At 37.7% G+C, this 13,693-nt stretch overlaps 2 protein-coding genes across 2 annotated transcripts in view; one reads left to right on the forward strand and one right to left on the reverse strand.

The window, feature by feature from the left end:
* Positions 1-189: 189 nt before the first annotated feature.
* LOC114248397 (WW domain-containing oxidoreductase) lies at positions 190-8,400 on the forward strand. The gene is made up of 6 exons (XM_089740401.1): positions 190-245; positions 847-970; positions 1,651-1,904; positions 2,548-2,727; positions 2,818-3,085; positions 5,771-8,400. Exons 1-6 carry the CDS (start codon positions 190-192, stop codon positions 6,038-6,040), a joined length of 1,152 nt encoding a protein of 383 aa, XP_089596527.1. The 3' UTR covers positions 6,041-8,400.
* A 401-nt stretch (positions 8,401-8,801) lies between these two features.
* The window catches only part of mib1 (E3 ubiquitin-protein ligase mind bomb 1), a 150,525-nt gene continuing 145,633 nt past the window's right edge, over positions 8,802-13,693 (reverse strand). Inside the window, exons 13-17 of the mRNA XM_028181590.2 lie at positions 12,861-13,047; positions 12,415-12,695; positions 11,221-11,524; positions 10,653-10,849; positions 8,802-9,833 (exon numbers count right to left, since the gene is read on the reverse strand). Coding sequence (XP_028037391.2) covers positions 9,693-9,833; positions 10,653-10,849; positions 11,221-11,524; positions 12,415-12,695; positions 12,861-13,047 — 1,110 coding nt within the window. The 3' untranslated portion in view covers positions 8,802-9,692. The remainder of the gene's footprint in view (positions 9,834-10,652; positions 10,850-11,220; positions 11,525-12,414; positions 12,696-12,860; positions 13,048-13,693) is intronic.

Consider the following 13,693-nt stretch of genomic DNA (forward strand, 5'->3'; position numbering starts at 1 on the left):
TGAGAGTAAAATGAAATAAAACGAACCGAAATAATTAGAAGTAGAACAAAATTATATATAATCTTGTTTTGTGATTTTTATGGGCTTTAGTGGCAACCGCTTAAATTAGATGCTTTACGGGCTCTTGTCCATCTACAGGAATAAAAACATACAATAATTTAATATTTTATGCGAGTATTTTCGATGTATATGTACTCATTCGCGAAACAGCTGCGCGAGCAGATTGGCAAGCTTGAGGACGCGCAGTAAAAGCTGTGAATGCCTTGTAGATATCCGTAGATAAAAAAGATAACGTTTCCGTTAAAATCTTTAAAAGATCCTGTAATTTAGTACAGCATGAAGTAAAACTGAGAAAAGAGGATTTATAATAATATGTAAACCTACTTTTCATACCAGAAAGTGATTGTTTTCTCTACCTATGCTCTTTACATATATTTTTAATGACACGTCCTGTACAAAAATAAAAATACGGTTTATGTGCAATACTTTCTGCTTTGTTTCCTTACAGTAAATATATACAGTTTGTTTTTAGTATCATTTTATTAAGTTATGCTACGTTCTGTTGATCGTATGGCGACGTAAGTATACCAACTGTAAAATTATACTTGCGACTTATCGGTTTCTCATATCGCGCTACGATATTTCGAATGGACGGCTAAGTAAATGTTATGTTCTTCAAAAATGCGCTTACTTTGTGTGGCAAGTAAAGCTACTTGGAATAGCTGGTATGTTATAAATTAGTCGATTAATCACAATTAAAAATAATTGCAATTAGCGGCTGAGAAGAATATAAAGTCATGTGAGTAATTTTTCTAACATTTAATTTTATTAATCACTCATTTTCAGCGTCACAACTCGAAACCTCATTTTAAATGATAAAGTAAGAGCCTTTAGTTCTTCTAAAGTCAAATCTTTGGTTGAAAATTATTTTGATTTAAATTTTCGAATACACGGACCAACTGGCGAAGAGGTTTGTTACATTAAAATTTGTCCTGTTAATGTCTACGTAAAAATATGAATTACATGCAACCAATGCATAAACATTTAAATTATTAATTTCATTTATTTTGTAGTGACCACTTCCAATAAGACGTGTGGCAAGATGATTCGATTTCTTCTCACCAAGACGAACAAAGCACGAAAATAAATATTCTGTTTTCTTTTTTCCTTATTTTGATCTAAACGTATTTTAAATTGATAATAATACGAGTTAGGTGCAAAACTCTTTAAATCCGGTAGAGCGGCTAGTAGTCAAATAAGAAGACAGATAGTACTGCAGTCTATGACATTTATTCCATTCAAATTCGGAGTGCGCGCGAAATAGCGAGATGTTCACTCACACATTTTTATTCATGTCCGAAATTAGATATTTTTATTTTGATGCCACTAGATGTGTAAACGAGTTCACGGCATATAATAGATACCGAACTTAACCACGCGGTGAGACGGCGACTGTTAGTCGTTCAGGAACCTTAGTAATGTCAGGAGCACATCCAAACTGTTATCTAGCCCTGAAAATTCTCTTTAAGCCTCACTCTTACGAATGGCAGGATGTCTAACAATTTTAACAATTTCCGTGCTGTTTTGCCGATGCTAAACATGCCGATTTTGATAATGAGTCATTATGCTTATTATTTATTAACATTGTAGGTGACAAAAGGTCTAGATTTAAAAGATAAAACATGTTTGATAACTGGAGCGAACAGCGGCGTCGGTTTTGAAATGACGAAATGTTTAAATTTATGCGGATGCACTGTCCTCATGGCGTGCCGGAACACGTATGCTGCAAGCGTCGTCGCTAAAAATACATGCCTCAAACCCGATAGTCTACGACTTTACGAATTAAATCTTGCTTCACTTAGATCAGTGAGAAAATGCTCTGATGATCTTTTAAATAAAGAAAAGTTAGTATTTCAATATATATTCGATATATTTAAATGTACTTTTAAATATAATCAGGAGACCAAGCAAGGTATTGGTGCCATTAGAAATGTGATTGTTATTTAATGATGTAGGTATTCTTTTTTTAACGATATTATTCTAATATTTAATCTACTGTACAATTCGATAGTGAGAATAGTTTTGTTTGTTTGTTTTAATGCTTCGATGGGTAGACGAACATATGGCCCATCTGGTGTTAATCGGTTACCGAAGCCCATGGACATCTACAACGTGCATGCTGCCACTCACGTTGAAATATGAGTTCTAAGGTCTCCGTTTTTACAATACAACGGCTGCCCCATCCCTCAAACTGAAACGTATTACTACTTCGTGGCAAAAATAGGCAGGCTAGTGGTACCAACACTTGCGGACTTTTACCACCAGTAATTACGCAAATTATGTATAATTTTGCGGGTTTGATTTTTATTACACGATGTTATTTCTTCACCGTGGAAATCAATTGTGAACATTTGTTAAGTACTTATTTCAGTAGACAAATTTGTACCTGCCTGCTGTATTCGAACATCGGTACAGTCGCTTGATACGAATGCACTGGGCGTCTTATCCTTTAGGCCACGACGACTTCGCAATTCTCATAAATTTCAGAAAAATTGATATTGTTATCCTGAATGCTGGAATTTTCGGCTTACCTTGGACACAGACTGTGGATAAATTGGAAATAACGTTTCAAGTCAACTATCTGAGCCAATATTATCTGCTCATGAGTATCGAAGATATTCTTGCCGAAAATGCAAGAGTCGTTATAATATCGTCAGAATCTCACAGGTGTGTGTGTATATATGACTACTGTAATCTTTAGTTTTGTTTACCTGAAGAAATCTCACGAAGTCTATATTAAAACAACATATTTTGCAGATACGTAACGTGGCCTTTTAATGAAATATTAACGCCAACTGAGGAAACACTTTCACTTCCCAAAAATAAATATAGCTCTATCAAAGCATATAATATTTCAAAATTGTGTGGAATATTAGCCATGCATAATCTAGGATATCGTTGGCTAAACACTAAGAAAACTGTGATCAGCGCGCATCCGGGTTCATTTGTGAAAACAAGATTGTGTCGTAATTGGTGGCTTTACGAAGCCATCTACACCGGGATGAAACCGTTTACCAAAACTATAGTGAGTAGTGATTTGTCGGATTAACTAATTATTCGCATATAATTATTATGACTCAAAGGATAAGTAGTTCGGTGTGCTCTTGGCGAGTGATCACACCATATCCGTGTATAAATTCTGTACGGTATGCTTGTAGGAGTTTTATAACGTTGTCGATAGTGTAAAAGTTAACTTAAATGTGTTCGGAATTGGAAGAGCGCCCCTAGCGCCAAACGTAGGCAAACGTTCCAACTCCATAAAAATTTGAGTTAACTTTTACGCTATCGAGAACGTAAAAAACTCGCACTAAGCACACGAAACACGTAGGACAGCCTTTAGATAATACAATTGAGACTTCAGTCTCATGCCAGGAGGTAAGTAGTGGCATTTTGATGTCTATGGACAGTAACATACCAGCTGAAGGCCGTGAGCTCTTTCACCTGTCTACGCAAGACTGCGTAGGTATGTGTGCGTGTACGGCAGCTCGAGTTGAATGTGCTCGGGTTGATGCCATTTCTAAGCTTATTTATATCGCTGTGGGAACAGCGGATAGCCGTTGACCTCCAAAGGAAGAATGCGACATTCGCCCTGTCCTGTATGTGCGTTTCGGTGAACAATTATCGGTGACTGACTCGGTGGTGCCGTAGTTAGCGGCCTTAACTGTTGTGCCGAGGGTCTTGGGTTCGATTCCCACAGGGAGAAAACTTTACTGTGATGAACAGGTTTGTTTGCTCTTTGTCTGGGTGTTTATTATCTATATATGTATTATATTTAAACGTATATATGAGTAAGTATCTGGTACCCATAACACAGGGAATCCTAAATTGGGGTCAGATGACCGTGCGTGATTTATTTCCAGCTATTAATATTATTATTATTTTTCCTACCTACGCCGAAAGTTCGGTTTTCCTCCCGCTGTATAGGGAAGAAAGTGAAACTTTTCCTCCCGCTGTACAAGGAAGAAAGTGTTACTTTTCCTCCCTGGGTACAAGTTCGCATGCACGTTAGTGTCTACGTCTGCTCTCACGCATCTAAAATTCTCCGCCATTGTTGTGCTCGGGTAATTTGCAATATTGTGTTTAGTGTAAAAGTGAAATAAACAAAAGGCTATAAAATTTAATAGTGATGTATTAAATAAATATGTGTTCATCAGACAGTTCTTATTCAATTAGTAGTAGTTTATTTAAAAATAAAAAAACAGTTAAATTGTTTTTTTATGAGTATGAGGGGGCCTCGCCCCTGGACCCCGGCTCGGTACTCCACGAACTTTCGGCCTTGTAGGAGAAAAAATAGTATGTGCACCACGGGAAAAAGTAGGACATTTCCTCCCGCGTGTAAAATTGCCACCCGAGCCGAAGGCGAGTTTTCTCCCTACTTGGTGCACAATGTATTAATTACTAGATCGTAGGAGTTTCCTAGTCACTTCAATGCAAAACATAGAAATATACTTAAACTTAGATATCGTGCCGCAAGATTTTTCAATTTTTTTTTATTTTTTTTTATTGCTTAAATGGGTGGACGAGCTCACAGCCCACCTGGTGTTAAGTGGTTATTGGAGCCCATAGACATCTACGACGTAAATGCGTCACCCACCTTGAGATATAAGTTCTAAGGTCTCAAAGTATAGTTACGACGGCTGCCCCAGCCTTCAAACCGAAACGCATTACTGCTTCACGGCAGAAATAGGCAGGGTGATGGTACCCACCCGCGCGGACTCACAAGAGGTCCTGCCATTCATTTTTATTACACGATGCTAGTCCTTCACCGTGGAAGTCAATCGTAAACATTTGTTGAGTACGTATTTCATTAGAAAAATTGGTACTCGCCAGAGATTCGAACACCGGTTCATCGGTCAACACGAATGCACCGGACGTCTTATCCGTTAGGGCACGACGTTTTCAAAGTTGTGACAAAAAAAATAATTGTGCTTGCTTGTAAAAGGAAATTGTACGTTGCTTTATGTTCTTCCTGTTTCGATATCCGGTACACTGCACTAACACTGTTCAAACTGCCTAAGCATAGGACCGGACGTGACATCTTTTCGATGTCTTTATATCGTAGCAGATAAAGGAGAACGTTTTTTTCTGTAGTCATTTTCGTATTTATTAATATTGTCTTTTTATTAATTTTGTCGTCGTAGACAAGCGATAATACAGCCCTCCTGACGGAAAGTAGGTAGTCACTCTCGCTCATGGACATAAACGATGCAAAGGGCACTTTCAACTCGTCTGCTAGGTCAGTTGCCTCGGTTATTTAAGTCATAGTGGCTACTTATTTTATTTACTCTTAAGTTTTCCATTTGTCTTCTAGTAGATCAGTTCCACCGATTTCTAATCGCAAACTTGTGTATCGAGTTTGAACCTATGTATGGTGGTAGTGACCTTGTGATCTCAATGTTGTCTTCTTTGAACGTTTTAAATGTACAAGCAATGGGGTTAACTTGATAGTAACAAAGTGTCGTTCCGAAAATCTTTTCTATATTTTTTTAATAGTAGACAACAAGGAGATAATTGAACGCCCAAGATTCTGGCAGTTTGTACTACTTGTGTCAAAATGTTGCAAAAAATGATCCTAGAGGATGGCGTACGTAGGCGGTCTCTCTGAATCATATAATCATTATCATCAGCCTATAGGCGTCCACTGATGGAAATAAGCCTCTACCAATCTGTATAAATCATTTATGTTTCTAAAATAATTCGTTACTTTTAGGCTCAAGCTGCCAGTACACCGCTGTACTGCGCTACCTCATCCGATTTGAATGGTTTATCGGCGATCTATTACAAGAATTGTGAACGTTGTCAAGAGAGCGACCTGGCTAGCAATCTCCAGTTATCGTTTCGGATAAACGATTTGACCAAAGACATTATTCGAGATAGAGTGACGATGTCAGAGTTGCCAGTTTCTTTGTCAGACACGCGTCAAAAACACGACGTCGAACACAATATCGAAGATTCACTTCTAACGAACTACTCAAATTGACCAATTATTTTGTCGTCTATTTTATTGCGAAATGAAGTTTTTAGTTCGTTTTAATTAGAATTGAAAATTAGTTTAATGCGGTGATTTTTCAAATAAAAGAATTACAACATTTTACTTAGTTTTATTTCATTTCCAATACACATTTATATTAATATTAGATTAAATACGGCATCGTTGTGTTAGATGCCTAGTAATATTGAGATAGTAACAACAATAACGAACAATAATTATTTTTAAATATAAAGCTTACTAATATTTTTTTTCTAAACATAATAAAAAAATAGCATGCTGTAGAATGAGTGATATGAATTTAATAATGTATAATTAATTGTAAATTAAAAATAATAATTAAGAGAATCTCTATCCTGTGTGAGATATTTTGTGAAACATATTCTAACAAGAATCAAGAGTTAAAAGAACAATAAAATAAGGTAATAAGGATTTAAAATATTTATTTAAATGCTATTTTAACTGGGTAACCCAGCCGGTTCCTACATTATATATTTTAGACTGCTGACTGAATAAAAATGTTTTTAGGGATTTTTGTGGATTGCGCCTCGTCATAACTACAAACAGCTATTACAATGGACGCGACCACATCGGCTCCGCGGCGCCAAGCATAAGTTGTCACTTGATTTTACCACATATTTTTATTGCTTAAGTGGTTACTGGAGCCCATAGACATCTATGACGTAAATGCGCCACCCACCTTGAGATAAGTTCTAAGGTCTCAAGTATAGTTACAACGGCTGTCCCCCCCCCCCCCCCCCTTCAAACCGAAACGCATTATTGCTTCACGGCAGGAATAATCGGGGTGATGGTACCTACTCGCGCGGACTCACAAGAGGTCCTACCACCAGTAAAAATCCACATCACATTAATAACAATAATAATAACCTCCGGAAAGCACACGCTTTTATTGATCTAAATTTTATTCAGTTAGCGGCGTAACATCCATAAAATTGTTTACAAACTATCGTAAATGCATTCCTGTAGATGTACTGGAGTTCCTAAACGGGTAATATTTTTGGCTGTTTTTTTTTGTACATTGTTCGGTCTTGCTGACAACTTTTAATTACTTATTATGGTGCGTACTTCATTATTCAGGTAACTTACTTTTATGGAACAGTTTGGGCTTAACCGAGATGAAATAATATCGATATTGTCGATTTGATCTTGTAAGTATATACCTACTTTAATGATTTAACATTCCTGTCTCTTATAATATGCCAATTTTCACATTACACAAGCTAGTTATATCTACTACAAAAATATTTTTATATTGCAGCCAAAGCTTGCTGATATTGCTGGCGACACTATTTAACCGCATATTACTGTAAAATTTTGCCCGTTTAGACCTTTTATACAAAATGGTAGTTTTAATCTATATTTTGTACAATATTTTAGTCTCGTTGTAGTAATAATTAAGCCATAGTACTAATTAAACAATATAATATTTGTAAATTTACTACAAAAGTTGTACAGAGGTCGAACTGTACATACAGTATTTATTTACAAAGTTTGTTTTGCAATTATTGTTCGAAATGTGATCTTTAAGATACTATACAGTTTACATTGTTATTGCCTACGTTATCTTAAAATTTGGTTTAAGATAAGTTCTGAATTTTATATAATCACACAAAAAATATTCCACCTCAAATTACTCTTATAAAAAGTATATACTGTTTTTATTTACATGATAAAGTAATAAAAGTTATGAAATCGTTTATTTTTTCGTTGACATAATATATAAATTTTGTAGAATGTCACTCCTTCATTTTGAAAATAGTTCGAGAGTACCTGTTAGGGACCTACGCGTTCATTGAATTAACGTTAACTTAACGGTGGATATTTATGATTACATTTATCTTTTCAAATCGAACATTTTAAATTATAATATCTCTTTTAAATAAGTAGTATGTAATGTTTTAGTTTAGAAATCGAGACTAAGGAAAAAGACAAAAAATACATAAACTATATTTTGATCTTATGTTTCTAACGTCGATAAATTTCGCCTAAAACAGGACTACAATTCATTACATTACATTACATTCATTAAATTACTTGTGAAGCTAAGCCACGTTAAATAGCCATAAAACGATTCGCGCGCCGTCTGTCGCAGCTTGGCGGTACTACGCTGTAAATGTTCCAGGGAAGGTTACACTTACTTACAACATGGCGTAAAAGACGAAGCGTCTATATATAATATACGAATAAACAAAACCACGACATATTTAATTTACACAAGAGTTAAGTTTTTATAAGTTGTACTCGCTCGAAAGCAACGAAGGGTTCGTCGTGCATAATCCACAGATACAGCCCAGAGTTTCTCCCCGGATCTTCTCAGTGGGTCGCGATTCCGATCCAGTGGTAGATTCAGCGAAGCACTAGTTAGGGAAAACTACTCTAACTCGCCTACAAATTTGGCGAAGCTTGTATAGCCTCTTGAGGTTAATAGCAGTCGGTAAACAAGAAAAAAAATTAAGTTGTATAAAACAACTATACCTAGTACTTTTTAAACTTAACCCCATCACGTTAAATGCATTTATTTGCCCATAATAACGAGTCAATTTAATTGATTCTTATTTAGGGAATAGTATAGTAATTAGGGCCTGCCTAAGGTCTCGCAGTAGAGCGAGAGAGACAAGGTAGAGCGGGATTGCCTATCTTGTCAACGGCGTAACACAATCAATTGTATTTCCGATTATATTTATGTTTTTAAAGAAAACAGAAATTTCTGAAACTTATTTCATTTCTTAAATTTTATTTTATTCATTGTTGTTGAAAGTTAATACGAATAGAATTCAAATCGAACTGAAAAGAAACATTTTTGGGAGGGAAAAGTTGTAAGTACCCACAGTTTAAAAAAATAAATTAATATTGTTAATTTTAATAATTCTTTACACACAATTTGGGTAGAAATTATTACTGTTAACGTATTCAATATGAATAAACGTATAAAAAAGTTTATTACTTAATTCTCCTCCAAAAAGTATTTTGAATTTTGTACAGCTGGTTTTTGTACTCTTGAATTTACCTTTTATTTTCGTTTGGGGCACAGCCCCGCATCTCACAAAAGGCGCCAGAAAATATATATTTTCGCTTGAAACTATTTTTCGCGTGCGCGTCACTTTATCATCTGAAGCTATAAGCGACCACTTTCGTTCTACGCCAGAGACACCGGTAATAATATCGATTTAATAATCGATATACATAATATTTGACTATTAGTTTGGAGATTTATAAAAAATCTATTGACATTCTGTTCCTTGACATTTTCGGACATTTTCAACTTTCAATATCACGCGCTCTATTTTTAATCGAAATAAAAATTATTTATATTCAAACCTGAGAACCGAAAAGAATTGCGTTCATTAAAATGGTTTCTCTACTTTTCTACTTCTGAATATATGATGAAAATATTAGTTTTGAAATAATTCAATAAGAAGATTTGGTGGACAAGTTATTTTCGCTTACAGCCTATTCCTTGCCAGTATACCGCTGATATTTCAAGTGCAACTGACATCATAACATCTGCATCATTTGTCAACAGATTTAATGGAAACAAACGATGTTGCCAACACGCAAAGATAACAATCAGGATTTTTTTTTACGCATATTTTTAATCTGTGGTAAAACTCGTCGGTATCATTTAGTAGAGCAGTATGCGTTTCTCGACTTGTTTGCGACAGATGGGACATACGGTAATGCGATCGCCGCACATTTGGCACATACCGTGGCCGCACAGGAATATCATGTTCTTGAGGCGGTCCAAACATATCGGGCACATCGTCTGCAATAAAACAATGCAATTTATTTTTTCTCGTATATATTCCAAAATGTAATCTGTGCTATATATATATTACAGAGTACATAAGCGATACGCGATTCTTATGAAAAACAATTTTTTTTTTGGGTATTCGATTTTATAGTGTGAAACAAGAGTAATTATTTCTATTACATCTAAAACAGAGACTTCGCCTTCATATCGCAAGATGGGTCTTAGTGATGATGTTTGGATGAGCTGACTGTCACCTGGGGTTAAGTGGGAACCAATATAGTGGAAATTATGTCCATAGACATCAACACCGTACATGCCGCCACTCAGAATGAAACATGCATGCGTGTTAAGGTCTCACTTTTTACTGTACAATGGCTGCTCCATCCTTCAAATCGCATTACTTCTTCATTGCAGAAATAGGCAAGTTGGTGGCACCTACCCGTGTGGGCTCACAAGATGCCCTACCAACAGTAATATATAGTAACTGTAGGCACGTCTGCCTGGAGCAAATGAGGATATGCCCCAACTTTCAAATCAAAGCGCATTACTGCTTCATTGCAGAAATAGGCAAGGGGGTGGTACCTACCCGTGCGGGCTCACAAAATGCCCTACCAACAGAAATCTATGCTAACTATAGGCACGTTTGCCTGGAATAAATGAGGATATACTCCATTCTTCAAATCAAAACGCATTACTGCTTCATTGCAAAAATAGGCAAGGTGGTGATACTAATGTGTGTGGGCTCACAAGATGCCCTACTAACAGAAATCTATAGTTACTATAGGCACGTCTGCCTGGAACAAATGAGGATATGCAATGATATGAAAGTACCTGTTCCTTAATGTCCTGTAGTTGTTGTTGCAGTTTCTGCACGTCGGGTGCGGGGGCGAGCGCGGAGGCGGGCGCGGGGGCGGGGGCGGGCGCGAACCGCGAGCCGTTGTTCATGAAGTGCGGCGCGGCCGGCGTCGCCGCGGGCTGCCCTTTATTCACTTGCACCTGAGCTAAATTACTACTGCTGTCCTTTTCAACTGGAACAATCCCAACAATGGACTATTTGTTAAAATATTAACAATTAACATATTTAACAATTTAAATATTTGTTAAAAGTTTTGTTTTTAAACAGGTAGGAATTTTATTTCTAACATAGCTTGGTTAGTAAGGTATTGAAAATGTAATGAATTAATCGCTTGTGTAAAATGTTACAAAAATATTTATGATATATTTTGTACGAAAACATGGCATATTTTAGCATTCCAATAAATTTCTAAATATGAATTCTTCTTGGACACTTCATTTAAGACTTGGAACTAATGTTTTACTTTCTCAATCTCGTCCAGGGTTTTCATTAAAATTTCTTTTTGGTGATTTATTATGCAATAGTTAAATGAAGTATACTAACGATCGATGTTGAGAGCGTTGTTGTTGTTGTTGTTGTGGTGCAGGGCGGGCTGCGGGGTAGGCTGCGCGGCGGGTGGCGCGATGGGTTGCGTGACGGGATGCGGGACCGGTTGTGCGGGTTGTGCAGACTGTAGCGGCGTGCGACACTCCACGCACTTTCGCATGAGCGGAGCGCAGGCCGCACACGCACACACGTCGCCGCACGGACGGAACAGCACCGTGGCTGGCGCCTCCGAGCACACTCTGCATTCAGGCACGCGCTCGCGTGACGACACGCCGGCGCGGCACACCAGACACTTCTTCACCTAGCCGTCATAATGGTTCATCATTAAATATTTTGACCCTTAAACCAAACCTAACCTTTACACTAAAATATGTAATAATATATCTATACTAATATTATAAAGCTGAAGAGTTTCGTTTGTTTGAACGCGCTAATCTCAGGAACTACTGGTCCGATTTGAAAAATTCTTTCAGTGTTACATAGCCTATTTACTGAGGAAAGCTATAGGCCATAACGCCAAGACGCCAATACAAACGGAGTACCAATATAGAATGTTTCAAAATCGGGGTTTTTTTCTTTCTACGCAAATTAAGTCGCAGGTAAAATTTTGCGTCATGCCAAAGTAATTATTTCACGCGGACGAAGTCGTGGGCAAAAGCTTATTTTGGTGCTTATTTGTATATATTTTGGTGTAAAGGTTACGATAGTCATTATTTCAAACGTATTTACGCGAATAATAACAGATCCTATTTTAAGTCGCACTACCAAACTGTAATACCAATTAATATTATTTTGGATATCACGTAATTACTTGTAACGTCAACTATAATACTATTATAATCACACAGAGTTGAGTAAATATTGGCTGTATGTTGACGTTGTTCTATTTGAAGAGATTCTCAACGGCTTCATCTTTCTCAACGAACTACATTAGAACTAGATCCGGCGAGAAACTCAGTGGGCCGTGTCTGAGAGTTAATTTACTCATCGAGCCCTTCGTCGCAAGCGACGGGTTCGACGAGAACGGTGACCGGTGCTTGAAGTACCTAGAAGCATCGTTAGTGGATAGGGAGGATCCGAGATGACGTGTTTTGGGCGACGTCGACTGCTTTCCATTCTTTCCGCAGGATCGGGAATGTCGAACTACATTAAAGTCTAAAACGAAAGTGACTATTCTCTGAAAAAACTTACCCTGGCGGCGCAAGCATTACAGCAACAGATATGTCCGCAAGGACGAAACAGAGTGTCTCTCTTAGCATCGGAGCATACGAGACATTCATCGGCTGTGGGGTCTGACTGCGGCTGCGTGTCTCCTGACGATATAGAGTCCGCAGCGGGCGCCGATGTGCTGATAGCGGAGGAGCCTGGCTCACTCTCTGGAGTACTGTCGGTGGCCGACGCGCCAGCTTTGCGGCACGAAGTCAACGTCTTGCAGAGATTGGGGTCCGGACAGAGGTCAAGAGGTGTTTGACCTGAAGATCGTATATAAATGTCCCATTTTAATTTTAAATTGTGAACGCCATTTAGAATGTTTTACCTGCTTTCAATAATTCAAAAACAAAAAATAGATTTTTGAGATCTCTGATTTAAAATTTTATACCAAAAAATAGTTTCGTAAATACGTAAGATATGAAAACCTTTTTTATTCTTGACGGTTAGATCGGCACCGTGAGCCGCGAGGAAACAAGCTATCGACGCAGACGACTTTTTGTCATGAGCATGTGAGAGGCCTGTGAGCAGTGCAGAGTCTCGTGCATCTTGTAGACGACGAAGCTGCTGCAGGGTATGATGCCGGAGCGCTTCATGTAACGGTGTGTCACCATCCTAAAATTGCGTAAAAGGTTTCATCCAACTTTACTCAAATACACGACATCTATAAAGGGTGTATTGGAATTGTTTCCGAAAATGAACTCCGGTGATATTATTGGTAATTCCATAGTCTCTGAGAGATAGATCAGACCCTATCTGGGAGCGTGGTGCAAGAGAGACACTCAAAGCTTTTGTGTGAAGTGAGTTCTCCGGGGGGGGGGGTCTCCGAATAGAATTAATTCAATTTTGTTTAGTTCCACCCCTTGAAGACACATGCTTGCGCGATTACTGTCAAGAAGAACCCTTTTGTTAAAGCTCCCATTTCCAAGGGATATTCTGGCAACGTTCCGTGCGAACATAGAGGTTCTCGGGGTTGAAAAATCAACTACGTTCAATATTGGAGTCATTTGTAGGGCAAAGCCAAGTTGGCCTTAAAAATGCTGGAAGTCCTCAACAAAGCGAAGGTGCACTTCACGCCTTGACAAAGAGTTTTGCTTTACAAAGCATAAGTTGGGCCTCGCATCTCAGGGTTAGGACTCCCAAATACCAGTTAATTCCATTTGATCTCATATAGAAGAGAACAGTTAGGTTTTTCGATAATCCCATTCTCATGGATCGTTAGATCTACGCCGGGATTTCAGTTACGGTCGGCTTTGGAATG

This window comes from Bombyx mandarina, chromosome 04, assembly GCF_030267445.1.
Source record: "Bombyx mandarina strain Sakado chromosome 04, ASM3026744v2".
Taxonomy (NCBI): Eukaryota; Metazoa; Arthropoda; class Insecta; order Lepidoptera; family Bombycidae; genus Bombyx; species Bombyx mandarina.

Excerpts from the sequence above, each read along its gene's own strand:
- LOC114248397 (XM_089740401.1), top strand. The coding sequence starts at position 190 with ATGTACTCATTCGCGAAACAGCTGCGCGAGCAGATTGGCAAGCTTGAG. Across the intron at positions 1,905-2,547 it reads GATCTTTTAAATAAAGAAAA|AAAAATTGATATTGTTATCC; the intron begins GTTAGTATTTCA and ends CATAAATTTCAG. Across the intron at positions 3,086-5,770 it reads AACCGTTTACCAAAACTATA|GCTCAAGCTGCCAGTACACC; the intron begins GTGAGTAGTGAT and ends CGTTACTTTTAG.